Source organism: Equus przewalskii, chromosome 17 (assembly GCF_037783145.1).
Source record: "Equus przewalskii isolate Varuska chromosome 17, EquPr2, whole genome shotgun sequence".
NCBI classification, from domain to species: Eukaryota; Metazoa; Chordata; class Mammalia; order Perissodactyla; family Equidae; genus Equus; species Equus przewalskii.
Window position 1 is genome coordinate 48116675 of NC_091847.1, and position 14782 is coordinate 48131456.

Below are 14782 nucleotides of genomic sequence, written 5' to 3' on the forward strand. Positions count from 1 at the left end.
CGGGCTAGCCATAAACTACCCATGCCTGCCATTAAATATATATATATATACAAATATATACATATTTTTTATACTATCTTTCTTTCTTTTTTTGCTGAACAAGAGTCACCCTGAGCTAACATCTGTGCCAATCTTCCTCTGCTTGGTATGTGGGTCGCTGCCACAGCCTGGCTGCTGACAAGTGATGTAGTCCTGCCCCCAGAAACCAAACCCGGGCCACTGAAGCAGAGCGCGCCAAACTTACCAACTAGGCCACAGGGCTAGCCCCGCTATCTTTCATTTTAAAAAGAACATATTTAACTTTATAAAGTTTCTGTCCTAAGATTTTAATTAAAATAATTTAAAGAAAACAGCACACAGAAATGTTACAAAAATACAAAAAGATTACAGACAAATAATGAATAATGAAAATTCTTTTTAAAAGAGATACACGATAGGAAAGAAAAATAAACAATTTTTATATACTATTTACATTAATTATAAACCATAGCAGTAAAAGCTTTCCGAACGTTGGCAAGAAAAGCCGAAAAATTGTTGGTCCTCCTTAGTTTCTCCTGAAATTCTGCCAGGCACTCCAGATGAGGAGCACTATCTGACACTAGAAGGGAGGGAAACAGAAGACAATTAGAATGAGATTTTTTATGGAAGAGAAGCATTTCTAATTTAAATACTCTCATCTGAGTCAACTCATTTCATTTTAACGAACTGCTTTGAGCATAGAATGATATAGACACTTGATTTTCATATCCTAACTTTCTTTGGACCTTTCCTTTCTTTAATCTCTAAATATTCAAATGTTAAGTACTATAATCTTGCTTTAAAATTTAAACAGATGGTAGTCAAGGGACTGAAGATCTTAGTGATACAGAACAGAATGCCATTTTCCATCACCTCTTCTATACATTTTGTTTTAACCACTTAAACTGTTTAACAGTCAGGGGTTTTTTCGTTTGTTTTAACTAAGTCAGTTTTCCTTGCAAAACTTTAGTCTGACTTCTAGTTTATGACCATTGGATCAAAAAAAGAACAACTTTCAATAGCAACTCTTAATAACGTACAACTATGGAGAGAAATATCTCAAGTTTTACAAGTGAAATGGAGGTCATTAGCTATTCCAAAAGTGGTGTTTACAGGGCTTACTAAGCAAATGAGACTCAAAGTCACAAAGACCAGTATGGCCCTCATATGTAGTCATACCAGCTGGTACATACTGGGAGCAGGTCTCCAGTGAGGGTGGTCAAAGGAAAAGAATGATCCAGCCTTTCCTACTATCGGTCTTGTCCTTTGTCCAAGGGGAAGAAATTGGCCCCTATCAGATTTCCAGCTCTTTGGTAGAGATTGCTTAGACTACAAGGCCCAGGACCAAAGCAGAGAAAGAATGGCAAAGAGCACCTGGTTCAAAATTTATACTGTGGATTCTATCAAATATTATGAGACTATCTAACAATAGAGGAGATCCAATTTGGAGAAAATTGAAATGCTAGGTAAGAGGTTTTTTGGGTTTGCTTTTTAAAATTTAGCACTCATTAGATAGAAGATATTTACCTAGAGAGAAAAAAATTTGTACCTGAATTAGATTCCTAAAATATAAGTTCCATCAGAATATGAATTGAGTCACGAGGGCACCTTAGAGAGTGACAGCAGTTCTCCTGAGTGCTATCATAAATGCTTCAAGATGAGAACAGAGGTACAAAGAGCTCAGAACCATTTTTATGAATTCCAATAAATTAAGGATTACTTTAAACGGGGCATTAGAAGAATAAAAAAAGAGATAAATATATTTCCATTCTCTTCTTGTTCACCAACCATATGCATTCCCCATACACTAAAGACCTCTGACCTGCTGCAGAATCAGCAACTAAGCTAAATTATCAATACGTAGGATTTTCAGGACAGGATAATTTTTTTTTTAATTTATTTTTTGGAAAACAACTTATCACATTCTGATGATTTAACATTTAATTTTAAAATCACCTACTTGGACAAATTATAATATTCACATTTAAGCAGTCATATCCCTTATAGCTTTAGCCTTGTTTTAAGTTCCCTAGAAGGTTAATTCACACTTGCACATGAAATTCAGGGATCTTTTGTCTTTCAGACTTTTCAGCCACTGTGGTACTGTGCCATCCTGAAGAGAAGTTATTTATTAAGGCCCCTAGACACTATCTATAAATCAAAACTATACTCACAGCCTTTAGAAGACAATGTCTCAAGAAGCAAGACTGAAAAAGAGAGCAATAGCTTGTGGGACCATTACTTTCCTTCGTATAACTTTATATTCTGATTCAAATAACATTTTGGGACACCAATCTTAAATACCAGTTAGGAGATAGGAGCACATACCTTCATAGTCCCTTGCTTCATTTAGGTGCAGGGAAAACATAAATGGGCTCTCAGGATGCTTAGGGTCAATATTAGTGAATATAAACTGCAATTTATCACCTGAAAAAAGAGATTAAATTATTTAGCATGAGAATATTTCATTGTGCTAAGCTTTCAATGGAGAAGAGCTTTCTTACTTCCGTCTCTGATCAATATCTACACTGCTAAGTATATATATTCACTTAACCAATGTCTCCAAAGGTCCAAGTTACAAATTAGTTTTAAAATGCATTGTGGTTTAAATGTGGCACCAAAAGCACAACAAAAGAAAAAAATACATATAAATTGATCTTCATCAAAATTAAAAAGTTTTGCCCTTCAAAGGACACTACCAAGAGTGAAAAGATAACCCACAGAATGAGAGAAAATATTTGCAAATTATATATCTGAGTTTAATATATAGGAAATATAAATACTCCTACAATTGAACAACAAAAACAACCCAATTCAAAAATGGACAAAGGACTTGAATAGATATTTCTCCAAAGAACAGATACAAACAGCCAATAAGTACACGAAAAGATGCTCAACATCGCTAATCACTAAGGAAATGCAAACCAAAACAACAATGAGATACCACTTCACACCTACAAGGATGGCTGTAACAAAACAAAACAAAAAAAGGAAAGAAAAGAAAAGAGTAGTGTTGGTGAAGACGTGGAGAGTTTAGGATCCTTGTACATTGTTGGGGGGAATGTAAAATGGTGCTACAGCTGTGGAAAACAGTTTGGCATCCTCAAAAAAGTTTAAATAAAGAATTACAATATGACCCAGAAATTCTATTGAATTGAAGATAGAGACTGAGATAACTATACGCCGATGTTCATAGTAGTAGCATTCACGGCAGCCACAGGTGATAACCCAGTGTCCACCAACAGATGAATGGATAAACAAAATCTGTATACATACAACGGAATATTATTCAGTCATAAAAAAGAACGGAATTTTGATATACACTACAACATGGATGAGCCTTGAAAATATTATGCTAAGTGAAATAAGTCAGACACAAAAGGAAAAATATTATATGATTCCACTTATATGAAATACCTAGACTAGGCAAATTCGTAGAGAGAGAAAGTAGATCAGAGGTTATCAAGGGCTGTGGAGAGGGGAGAATGAGGAGTTATTATTTAATGGGCACAGTTTCTGTTTATGGTGATGAAAAATTCTGGAAATAGATAGTGGCGATGGTTGCATAACACTGTGAATGTAATTAACGCCACTGAATTGCACAATAAAAAATAGTTAAAATGGCAAATTCTATGTTATATATATTTTGCCGTGAATAAATAAAATGTATTGTCAAACAAATTTAATTTGACTTTTTCTACATGGTTGTCTGGACTTAAAGCCTATTTTCCAAAAGACCTCCAAATGCTCACAAAGAAGTAAATGCCTGGTAGAAATTCAAACTGGCAGCCACAAAGTAGAAATTCACCTGTATTTTAGTTTTTATGCAAAACTAAATAGGAAATCTTATAAAAAATGCTTTTAATTATAAAAAGAAGTCTTCAGAAACTTTGAAAAGTTGTCTTGCATTTAAATTCAAGATGAAACAATCACGTCAGTACACCAGATTTTTTAAACTGTTAATAGCAATGGGAGAGATGCATGCCAAGAAAAGAAGACTTTATAAGATATTCAGTTAGGCAAAATGAAGGGTTTAATTTGTATTATTTCTTCTTTAAAACATTATTTCCTGACTTTGAGGGCTATGAGAAAGTTCTACTTTAAATCCAAAAAACATTTTAATGCTTTAAAACTGGTTTTGAAACAAAACTAAACAAAACAAAAAGCATCTCAGGATGACAGTGAATATATACCAAGAGTCCAACGGATCAAAACTTCTCCTCTAATCAAAAGGTTAATATTTTTTATTAAAAACTCATTCCAACAGATAGGAAAAAGACCAAGACTAATAGATATATGAATAAAAGGCCCAAACAATCAAAGAAAGAAATATAATCAGGAAAGAAATGGTCACCTATTAATAATCAAAGAAATGCATTCCTAAAGTGCCAGTTACATCTAGTCAATTGCCAAAAATAAAACTTTTTATTTATATTTTGATATTTATATTTAGAACAAAAATTTTAAAAACTATAATTCTGGCAAGACTACAATGAAATGGGTACTCTTTACGTTGTAGACAGGTGTCATAAGAGTTAACACAGCAAGACTGAGACCGTCATCTCTGGAACCTCAGAAAGGCCTGCTTGCAAGGTTGGTCCTTGGCTGGTGTGTCAGAGGCCCCCAGACCACCCAGGTGTGAAGATTCACCAGGAGGACTCATAGGACTCAGCATACGGTTGTACTCTGGGCTACGATTTCTTACAGAGAAATGATACAGTAAAATCAGCAAAGGGGAAAGACATAGGGTGAAGTCCAGGGAAAACCAGCACAAGCTTCCAGAGTCTAATGAGCATTTCTGGTAGACAACGCTTCACATGCACTATCACAATTTGATGCTGAAGAAATTAAGCATGTCCTCTGTGGGTCCACTGAGTTAGGACTCCTGAAAATTGTGCCTGAAAAGCTTGTTTTCTCTGGACTTTGCCCCATGTGCCTTTTTCGGGGGCGGGGGGGGGGGGGGTGGTTGCTGATTTTGTTTTGTATCCTTTTACTTCAATAAGTCTTAGTCATGAACAGGACTACATGCTGAGTCCTATAAATCTTTCCAGTGAATCACCAAACCTGAGGGTGATCTTGGGGACTCCCAGCACAACAGGTATTGCTGTAAATTAGCACATACACATGTAACTAACATACAAATATTCACATGCTTTAACCCAGTAGTCTGTTTCCGGGAATTCCATGGGAATTATACAAAAGAAATGAAGACGTCTATGTTCACTGTAGTATTTCTAAAACTGAAATAGTGGCAGAATCCAAAAGTTAGGTTAGAAGCAACACATGTGTTAAATAATAGATAAAAAATTAAATAAATTATGCTATATTAATGGAATGAATTATCATATCACCATTTTAAAATTATCATTTTGAAGGCTATAGCAACAGAGAAATGCTAATCATACAATGACAGTAAGAACAAGAAACAAAAATTATTTGCATTTTGGCAACTATGCCTAAAATACATTTATCAAAATACTGGATGATAAATAACGAAGACATCAGTAATTATGTAAGGGTGATAAGCATTCTGTAACTTTTTCCTATTTTCTAAAAAGTTAACAACGCGATCATTATTTTAGTTGAAAATATTTTTTAAATTGTCCTCTACTTAAGAAAACACATACTTTTCTAATCTCCTATGTTTTACCTACATTAATATACTTACCATAAATTTTCCGAATTTCTAGTCCAAGTCGATCTTTATACAAGTCTGCAGATTTCTGTAGCCTTTTCAACCTCTCTTCATTAGCTTTGTTAGCAGTGGAAATAGCTATGATTAAAAAACACACAGAATATCAAACATTTTAAACAACACTCAATCAATGCTCATGTAATTCATTTTTTTTAAAGTTGAAAACAACTATAAAAATAATGCCAGGCACATGATCTGCTTACATTTATTCAGTTTCTATCTCTACCAATTAGCAAAAGGGGCTTCTGTGCATTCAAGTTGGAAAGAAAAACTGCATGAGAAAACATGAACAGGTAGTGAGAGAAGTAAGTTTTGTCTTATGTTATTATGCAGTAGCACAAATAAATAGGCCAAGGATGTGCATGGCTAGCAGAGAAACAGAAAGACTTCCTTTATATTATTTTGCTTTTTCTGCGTAGCCAAGTGTAGAAGACAACATGAGTGGAGCCATATTGAAACAGAGCTGGAGCAGCCACTTCAGAGGAATGCCTTGCCTGTCTCGTTTTCTCTATCTTCCAAACTGGATCAAACCACCACCATTTCAAGAAGTCAGTAAGGACAAGAATATCCTCTTTGTAAGGACTGGTGAAATTGGACTTTGCTGATGACTAAATCTCAAGCCAATCAATGAAGTACGAACCTAGCTAACAGACAAACAGAAAGATTTCCTTTATACTATTCTGCTTTTTCTGGCTAGCCAGGAATATATCAATTGCTTTACTGGAAAAATATTCCATTCTTTTAAACAGAAGTATTTCTTACAAGAAGTCAGCTTTATTTCATGCTAGTTTAGATTTTTTTTAAGTTAGCATAATATTCCCTAAGTAATACCTAGCAGATGAGAAGAATAATGTAGACTTGCATGCAAACTCTGTAAGAAAAAGCATTAACAAAACAAACTGCTATTTTCAAGAGATTTGAGAATTGATTACTTCCTTTGTGGATGAACGAGGCTCCTTTCGAAAGGGAGTACTTATTTGAATATGAAAGTTTTTTAGACAAAGAGGCTTTGCAGCCATAAGGAGCTTGTTTAATAGCTCCTGGCAGAGAATGAGTGATCAATAAATCTGTTCCATAAATTACACTATGGCTTCTCCTAGGCAAATCTTATTTAGTGAAACTGTCTCCCACTCTGATTAATTAAACTCTCATATCAATCTCATTATTCTCTGGTTTTAATAGAAATCAAAAGAACCTTTAAGTAAAACAAAAGAAAATAAAACCCACTTAGCTAACTTCAGACACTGTGCAGAGATGAGTGGTAGACTATGCCCCTGAGATACTGGAGAGAAGGAGAGATACACATAATAATTGTGAACCGTCACCACTGTGAAATTTAGATTAATGTTTTAAATGTGTACACTGGAAACTTACTCTCCTTCTTCCTGGCATATTCTTCCTTAAGATCCTGGATATTTGTAGTCAGTACTTCCAATTCCTGCTTCTTGCTTTTTACTTCAGCAATCAACTTTAACAAGTTATCTTTTTTTTCTTGAATGAGCTTATTCTGCCTGCAGATCTCTGTAAGAAGCACAAAGTTTTACCTAGAATACATATGCTTTGCTCTGTGACATGTATCTAAGAAAAGACCAACATACTGACTTTCATAAGATAATAAAGAATGGTTTAATTGATAAGTGTTTCCGAATGATTCAACATTGTAAAAGAACAAAAAAAATCCTATTCTTTCCTATTTATCTTTGAAAATAAGAGACAAAAATGCTTTTTAAAATGAGAATAGCAAATTAAACCAAGACACAGAAAATCAGAAGGTCACGACCTTTGCAGCTCTCCCCTTCAAATAAGTACATAAATAAACACCCCACCAAAGACGACAAGCTCTGGAAGATGGCTTTATAGCGCCTTGAAGAAACAGCTAATTCTACTGCTATATAAATGATCCTGGAACATGACAAAAAGAGAGAAAGAAGGGAAGGAAGAAGAGAGGGAGGCAAGGAGGAAGGAAGGGGGAAATCTCATTTACACTGGTAAGAAACAAAACATTCAAGAATAATCCAGATCAAGAAATATGTAAGCTCTGTATGCGAAAAAATGCAAAACTCATCTGAGACATATATGTGACCTGGATATATGAGGGACATTTTATGCTTCTCAATATTATAAAGATGCTGACATATCCCAAATTCACTTCTGTTTAGTGCAGCCCTAAGAGAAATGGGAGGAAAGGGAAAGGGAGGGTCTAACAAAAGTAATTACAAAATTTATCTGACGAATACACAGGTGAGGACAGTTAAGAAAATATGGTAAAAAAAACTAACAAGGAAAGAGACTTGCCCTATTAGATTTAATATCCCAGATTGTGACACTATTAATACAATAGCGGTATGATAGTTGAAGAACTGACATACAGCTGAGTTAAACAAAAAAACCATTCCCAAATGTTGGTACTTTTAGGAAATTAATGATAAGCAAAATATCATAAGTTAACAGGTAGATTGTTCCCTAAACAGTGCTAAAATTCAAAATAAATTCCATATTTATTAAATATTTAAATATAAAACGAAATCTTACAAAACCTAAAAGGCAGTATCTGTGAATATAAAATTGACTCCATGGGGAAAGATCTTTTTACTCAAAGGCAAAAAGAAATCAGAGAAAGGCATGTACTGGCTACTTAAAATTAACATGCAGGTGAAAAAATTCATATTTGATTCAAATAAACATAAAACTCTATTATATCTAGGTACTTTGTTCAACACCTTATATTTATAGAGATTTACTTACGTTTCACAATAGTACTATTATGTAGGTCTTAGTCTCTTGTTTAAAAGAAGGGGGAAAAGACAGCAGTTGAGCCACTGGCCCAAAGCTTTCTTTGCTAGGATGCAACCAATAGTTATGACCTAGATGCAAAGGCCGTGCTTCTGACCATTAAACTCTCCTCCCCCAACAATGGGTTACTATTCTTAATCTAAAATATAAATATAAAATTAAAATATAAATTCCTAAGAAAAAAACAAAGGAATACACAGAGGAAACACAGAATGCAGATGGTTGATGAATATGAAAGATAATTTAACCTCAGCAGCAATCATAGAAATGCAAATAAAGCAACAACATACCAATTTTCATTTATTACAATAATGTTTACAAGAATAGCTAGCGTTGAAAAGAATGCAAAATACTAGAGTCCTGGTGGAAGATATTTTTGACATTGAAAAATAAAATTCTTTAGGAAATTCATGTCCTTTGATTCAGTAATTTCATTTTTACAAAGTTACCCTAAGAAAACAAGATGTGTGCAAATATTTACATACAAAAATTATTTTCAGTGTTACTTATAATGGTGAAAAGCTGAAAACATCTTAAATGTCAAACAAGTAAATTATTAAAAAAATATGGTGTGTCAAGAAGGTAGAATATATTTTTAAAGAATTTAGTAATGTGGGAAAATACTCTCAAAGTAGATAAAGGAAAAAAATCACACAAAGCTATACAGACACTAGGAACAAAATTATCTTTAAAAAAACTACATAGCACAGAAGAAATAAAAACTAGAAAGTCACTTTGATGTGGTTCTCAACATTATAGGTAATATTTTTTGTTTACTTTTCTGTATTTCCAATAATTTGGACACGATTATATATTATATCAAGTATAACTTAAAAATAAACAACTTAGAATTACTAGGAAGAAAAATTCTACTTTTTAAAGGAAATTAAGTAGACTCATACTACAAAAGAGATGCAGATTTAAAGTCAAAAGGTCTCACTTGCAATCAGCCGCCTCAGTTATTACCCAAGGACCTTGGTCAAACCACAACTTCGACTGTTTTCCTCATTTGTAAAACATGGATAACAATAGCTGCCCCATTTATTTGCCTCACAGAGCATCCAGTAATAATGTAAAAAGTTTTAAACTCCTAAGTGATACATAAATCCCACGTCTGTGTCTCTATTCTAACATTTGAAGAACTGTGTGGATTTGTCCCAAGATAAATCTAAGGGCCCTTGGTATTGCGTGGCTATTATTTTAAGAGTATATAGTCAGCTGTCTCATTCTCCAGGGCCAATAGTTCAAACTTTCACTACTACTCAGCATAGGAGCCCTCCCTTGTGCTTTCTTGCCACTGAGAAAGGTCAGTGAGGTACACTGGAAGGAGCATAGACATTTTGGCTACAATCCTAGATCTTCTATCTACAAAATGTATGACCTCAGGCAAGTCTCCTAACCTCAGTGAGCCTCAATTTCTTCATCTGCAAAACAGGGATACTGTCTGTCTTGTACAGATTTCAGGATTTAAGATCACTGAAGAGCGTGGCCCACAGCAGATACTTCTCACTTGCAATAGATGATCTTCCTCCTTGTGATAAATGGAAGGAACACATGTCCCAGGCGGGCCAGAATTTTTGGCTAATTTGTTCTCTATCTTCCTAGAAGAGCACCTGACAGAGTAGCCGCTTAACAAATACGTGGGGAGTGAATGAGCTCCCTCAATCTTCCCTACTCCCACAACGTACCTTTATCAGCAGCTTCTCTCCTGCCAGAGTAACAGCTGCTCCTTTTCAAATCCAAGGCTAATCTATAACCCAGATTCCTTTCCCTCTATCCTAATTATCTCCTGCTTTTTTCAACATGTGCTTCTCCTCCAACTTCTTTCCTGCAGCAAATGACCATGCTCATTTTAGGGTGGACCCTTAGAAATGAAAGGAAAAGTTCACCCATATCACTCTGTCCCAGTGTAGCTGCCATCTCTTCCATTTAAGCTTCCACACTACTTCTTCATCTCCTAACTCCAATGGGACCTCTGCCAACACTCCACTAAAACCGGCTCACTGTAGGTCATTTTCTTCCAAATGACTACATACAGAGAGCCTTTCAGCTTTATCTTACTGGATATACCTGTGACTTCCCAGTGTTGACGACACCCTCTGTCTTGGTTCCTTCCTATTCCAGTTTCTGTCTTTTCTCTTACTTCTATGCTCTCCAGTTTCTAATTCTGCCTTTCCTGGTCCTTTCCATTTACCTCCCTCTCAGATTACAGGCAGGCAACGATTGAGCGTGAGCAAGGCCTCTTGAGTCAATCTGACGATCTGGAAAAAAGTCTCACTCTCTCTGAGTGAGTAATCTCATCGGTGAAATGAGAATAACAATAAGAAGACCTTCTTTGGAGAACTGATATGAAAATGGAGACAAGAGATGGTATATATAAAGTTCAGCACAGTACCTGGCATATAGTAAAAACAATAAATATTAACTACTATCCTAGGCTATTTCCTTTCACTCTACACATTCTTCCATAGCTTCAACCCGCAAATACAATGAAGACTCCCAAATCTCTATGTTCAGCAAAGACCACTTTGCTGGCTGGCCTCCAGATCCACTGCCTACCAGACATCTCCACCTGCAAAGCCCACGGCACAGTAACTTGGCATATTCACTCAACACATGTAAAATTGAACCCATCTACGTTTCCCTCCCACCCCTGAAAACATGCTCCATCTCTTCTAACCCCTCACTTAGTAAATGCATCACCACTGACCTAGTCCAAGTTAGAAGGAATCATCCCAGCCACATCACAAGCCCACATCCAGGCCATCAGTCGTGAGCCTACCTCCTCAGTGCTGTCACTGGCCCAAACCATCCTCACTGTTTGCCTGAACTACTGCACTAGCTTGTTCCTCTAACTGGTCTCTTTATGGCCCACCATCTCACTTCCCTGGTTATTGTGCATGACACTGTCAGTGCTTTTTCTGAAATACAAATCCCATACCATTTTCCAGGTTAAAATCCCGTAGCAACTCCTTAGTCTCCTGAAGAACAAAGCCCAAATTCCTCTGCCCAACATACAATGTAGTTCATCATTTGACCAGCCACTCCCCATTCACACTGCACTCGAGTCATCCCAGAACTCCACAAACTCTCATGTTTCTGCCGCATTCCTATGCTGTTCCCCTCTTCTAGAATATAGCACTGAACCTGATGAACTTCCCTAACCCTCCTCTATGTGACCTTCTCTAGGGTAGCGAGCTTAAAGTTTGGCGTGCTCTGCTCTGGCAGCCTGGGTTCAGTTCCCGGGCACAGAACCACACGACTCGTCTGTCAGCAGCCATGCTGTGGCAGCAGCTCACATAAAAAAAAGAGGAAAATTGGCAACAGATGTTAGCTCTGAGCGAATCTTCCCCAGCAAAAAAAAAGGGGGGGCAGAGTTTGAGACACATAGTAGTAAAAACTGAGTTTCAAACTTAATTTTCTAATCCCTAGGGATTCTATAAACCAAGAGTATTTAAAGGACCCAAACTCAATATCACTCATACACACACATGTGCACACATGCACGCACAAACAAAAGTGGTTTTCCTTCCTGCTATGGTTACAGAGGGAAGAAGAGAGGCAGTAATAGGCTATGGAAGCTTCAGGGCAGCTTAGAAAGTAAACATGGGTAAAAGTCTAGCATAACAGTCAACCAGGGGTTACCAAATCAAATGCCCTCAGGGGTCAGACAATGAGTAAAGTGGGCAAAGCAAAGCAAAAGAAACTATCAGGGACTGTGGCAAATTAGAGAACACATGCCCCATGCAAAGCCATTCTAATTTATTAGTGTTTAAAACATGGTGCTGCTAATTTTAGTATCTGCAGTGGAATTTGGCCTGTGGCCACAAATCTGTGGTTTGCATGCAAGAATTCAATAAAAACTGCTGATCCACTCTGGACAACCCAGAATGGCAGAAATGAGAAGGCAAGAAGAGTAGTAAAAATATGGATAAAAACTGTCAGAGTTACTAACCATACTCCCACAAAGCTGAGAGAACTCCAGCTTTTCGAACCCAAGTCTGTGATTTCCAATGGGAAAACAAACTCATTAAAAAAAAATACTGGCATTTACACATCAGCAAAGATGAATCTCACAAGGAGAATAACACTGAGTGAAGAAGGGATGGAATACAAAAATGATGCCACTTATATAACATTCAAAAACACAATACTAAACAAAATATTGATAGGTTAGTTCTGGAAGGTGGGAGAAAAGGAAGGTATAACATGGGATGTTCTATTTCTTAATCTGGGTTGTGGATACATAAATGTTTATTATTTTTGTAATCTATGTAGATATATACACACACACATACACACAAAATATTGTTTCATTTGTATGAGGGATTTCATAAAGATGTTTAATCTAAAAAAAACTCTGTGGTCTACAGCTTGTCACATACGATTTTGATATTCCAGAAACAACTCAACCATTCGTTCTTCTTCCTTTAATTTCACAGACAGCTTTTCTGAAAGATAAATTGAAATTTAAGTTTCAATTCAGGTGAAATAACACAAACAAACAAGAACAACAGAAACAGCATGTTACAAGTTAACTTTAGGTACCTGCAAATGCTTTAATGGAGTCCTTGTAGGCATCTCTTAGTCCCACCATCTGACAGGAGGTGTCACTGACCGTGTTTTTGAATTTATTCCAAAATTCATTTATGCTTTTATCAAATAGTGCCAGTTCGTCCTCTACCATTTTGTAAAACTGCTACAAACAGAACACACACTGTATTTTTTAAGTTATTAAAATTGTATCAACCACATATCCCAATCACATATATCTCGGCAGTATGACTTTTGCTAGAAAATGGTTAGCAACTTACTTTTAACTCTAGATATCCCAAAGCAGATCAAGCCACCTGGACTTAACTATGGTTAAGGCTCAGGAAGAATTCAGGAAACTCTTACCTCCTGGGAATCCTTAGGAAGGTAATTGCACAGGACACTTACAAGCTCTATGACCCTGGGGAAATGACATTAACTCCGTTTTCCCACAAGTAAAACTGGTGACTTCTAAAGCCCCTTCAACTCTGACTCTTTCAATTCCAGCCCGGATCGTCAGGTCCCAGATGGCCGGCCCCCTCCCACACGGTATGACCCCACACATCTACCCTGCTTCTCCCGCTCATTCCAGATCAGGAAAGGCAGCAGTAAAAGGGAGACGGAAGTGGGAGTTTAGTGGGTTTAGTCTAGGACCTGTACAAGTCACCTCCACTCCTGGGCCTCAGTGTTCTCTGTAAAAGGATGTCCTTTAAGACTCAGGTCCCACCGGTTCTCTGTAACGCTAAAACCTTCCCGATGACCTAAAATCTTCCCAGAGGGGCCACAGACATCTCGTTCGGTGTAACACAAAACCCCTCAGCCTCGCCGCTGCCCACCCCGCGAGGCCTAGACGCCCAAACAGCAAGACGTGCATTTCGCAGCTGTCGCCCGCGAAAACACATATTCACCCCCAAACCCACTTTCCCCTATCGCGACAGGCGGTTCGGGGAGCTCAGCCCAGCTCCCACCTCCCTCACCTTCTCCGGCAGGCCTGAGCCCCGCCGCCTTCCCCACACGAGACCTGAACAGATCTGAGTTAACAATTCGCCTCTAGACCCAGCTCCCGCAGCCGCGCCAACTTTCGTATTTCAAACCCAGGGCGCCTTCCTCCTCCCGCCTGCAGGCGCCCATTCGCCTCCTGATTGGCTGATAGCAAAGTCTCTCCATGAAGGGATTGGTTGATCTAGCCCTCTGGGATTCTCGTGAAAAAGACAGGGAAAAGGGCATTCTGGGATTTGTAGTTCTTTCTGAGAGACTACCGACTCTCATCTTGGCTTCGGAAAGTATTAGTACCTGAAAGACTAGCCAGCCGTTCGTCAGGACAGGTCATTCATCAGTTTCAAATAAAGGTTCTGCAGCAAATATAAATATTGGACTTTAATTGTATTCTGTGGCCAAGTATATACCCTCTTCTTTGATACTACCCGTAGCTTAAAAAAGCTAATTAAAAATAATAACGCGAATAAAAATACTATTTAATTTGTCTCATCATTCAATAACTCTTCACTGGGAAATGGCTGCAATATAACTGTTTATTGGCTTCTAATATTAACACTTCCAAAATTTCCTGATTCTCTGTTTTTGACCATGTAAATTAAAACAGAAACATCAAAAGGCAGTACCTAGTACTAGTAGTCTCTGCCCCAGTAGAAACTCAGTGACAGAAAACTTTGAATAGTCAAGATTCTTGGTACCTGCCCTCTCTGACTGGCTGTGTTGCAGATAAAAGCGAAAAGGAGAAGG

The 14782-nt window shown here is 37.1% G+C and overlaps 1 protein-coding gene across 4 annotated transcripts; it reads right to left on the reverse strand.

The window, feature by feature from the left end:
• Positions 1 to 310: 310 nt before the first annotated feature.
• Positions 311 to 14199, reverse strand: SPC25 (SPC25 component of NDC80 kinetochore complex). Of its 4 annotated transcripts, XM_008544392.2 has the most exons (8): positions 14017 to 14154; positions 13406 to 13460; positions 13055 to 13205; positions 12892 to 12957; positions 7088 to 7234; positions 5687 to 5791; positions 2347 to 2445; positions 311 to 598 (listed from the first exon to the last, which is right to left on the reverse strand). In XM_008544392.2, exons 3-8 carry the CDS (start codon positions 13191 to 13193, stop codon positions 474 to 476), a joined length of 681 nt encoding a protein of 226 aa, XP_008542614.1. In that variant the 5' UTR covers positions 13194 to 13205; positions 13406 to 13460; positions 14017 to 14154; the 3' UTR covers positions 311 to 473. The 4 variants fall into 4 exon arrangements, with proteins under 4 accessions (XP_008542614.1, XP_008542607.1, XP_008542624.1 ...); XM_008544385.2 differs by lacking the exon at positions 13406 to 13460 and having other exon boundaries at positions 14017 to 14199; XM_008544402.2 differs by lacking the exon at positions 13406 to 13460 and having other exon boundaries at positions 13055 to 13202.
• Positions 14200 to 14782: the final 583 nt, after the last annotated feature.

Coding starts and splice junctions, on each gene's coding strand:
- SPC25 (XM_008544385.2), bottom strand. CDS start 13,193: ATGGTAGAGGACGAACTGGCACTATTTGATAAAAGCATAAATGAATTT. Junction 2,446..5,686: donor AGAAATTCGGAAAATTTATG/GTAAGTATATTA, acceptor CTCTTTTTTCAG/GTGATAAATTGCAGTTTATA. Junction 599..2,346: donor TGAAGCAAGGGACTATGAAG/GTATGTGCTCCT, acceptor CCTCCCTTCTAG/TGTCAGATAGTGCTCCTCAT.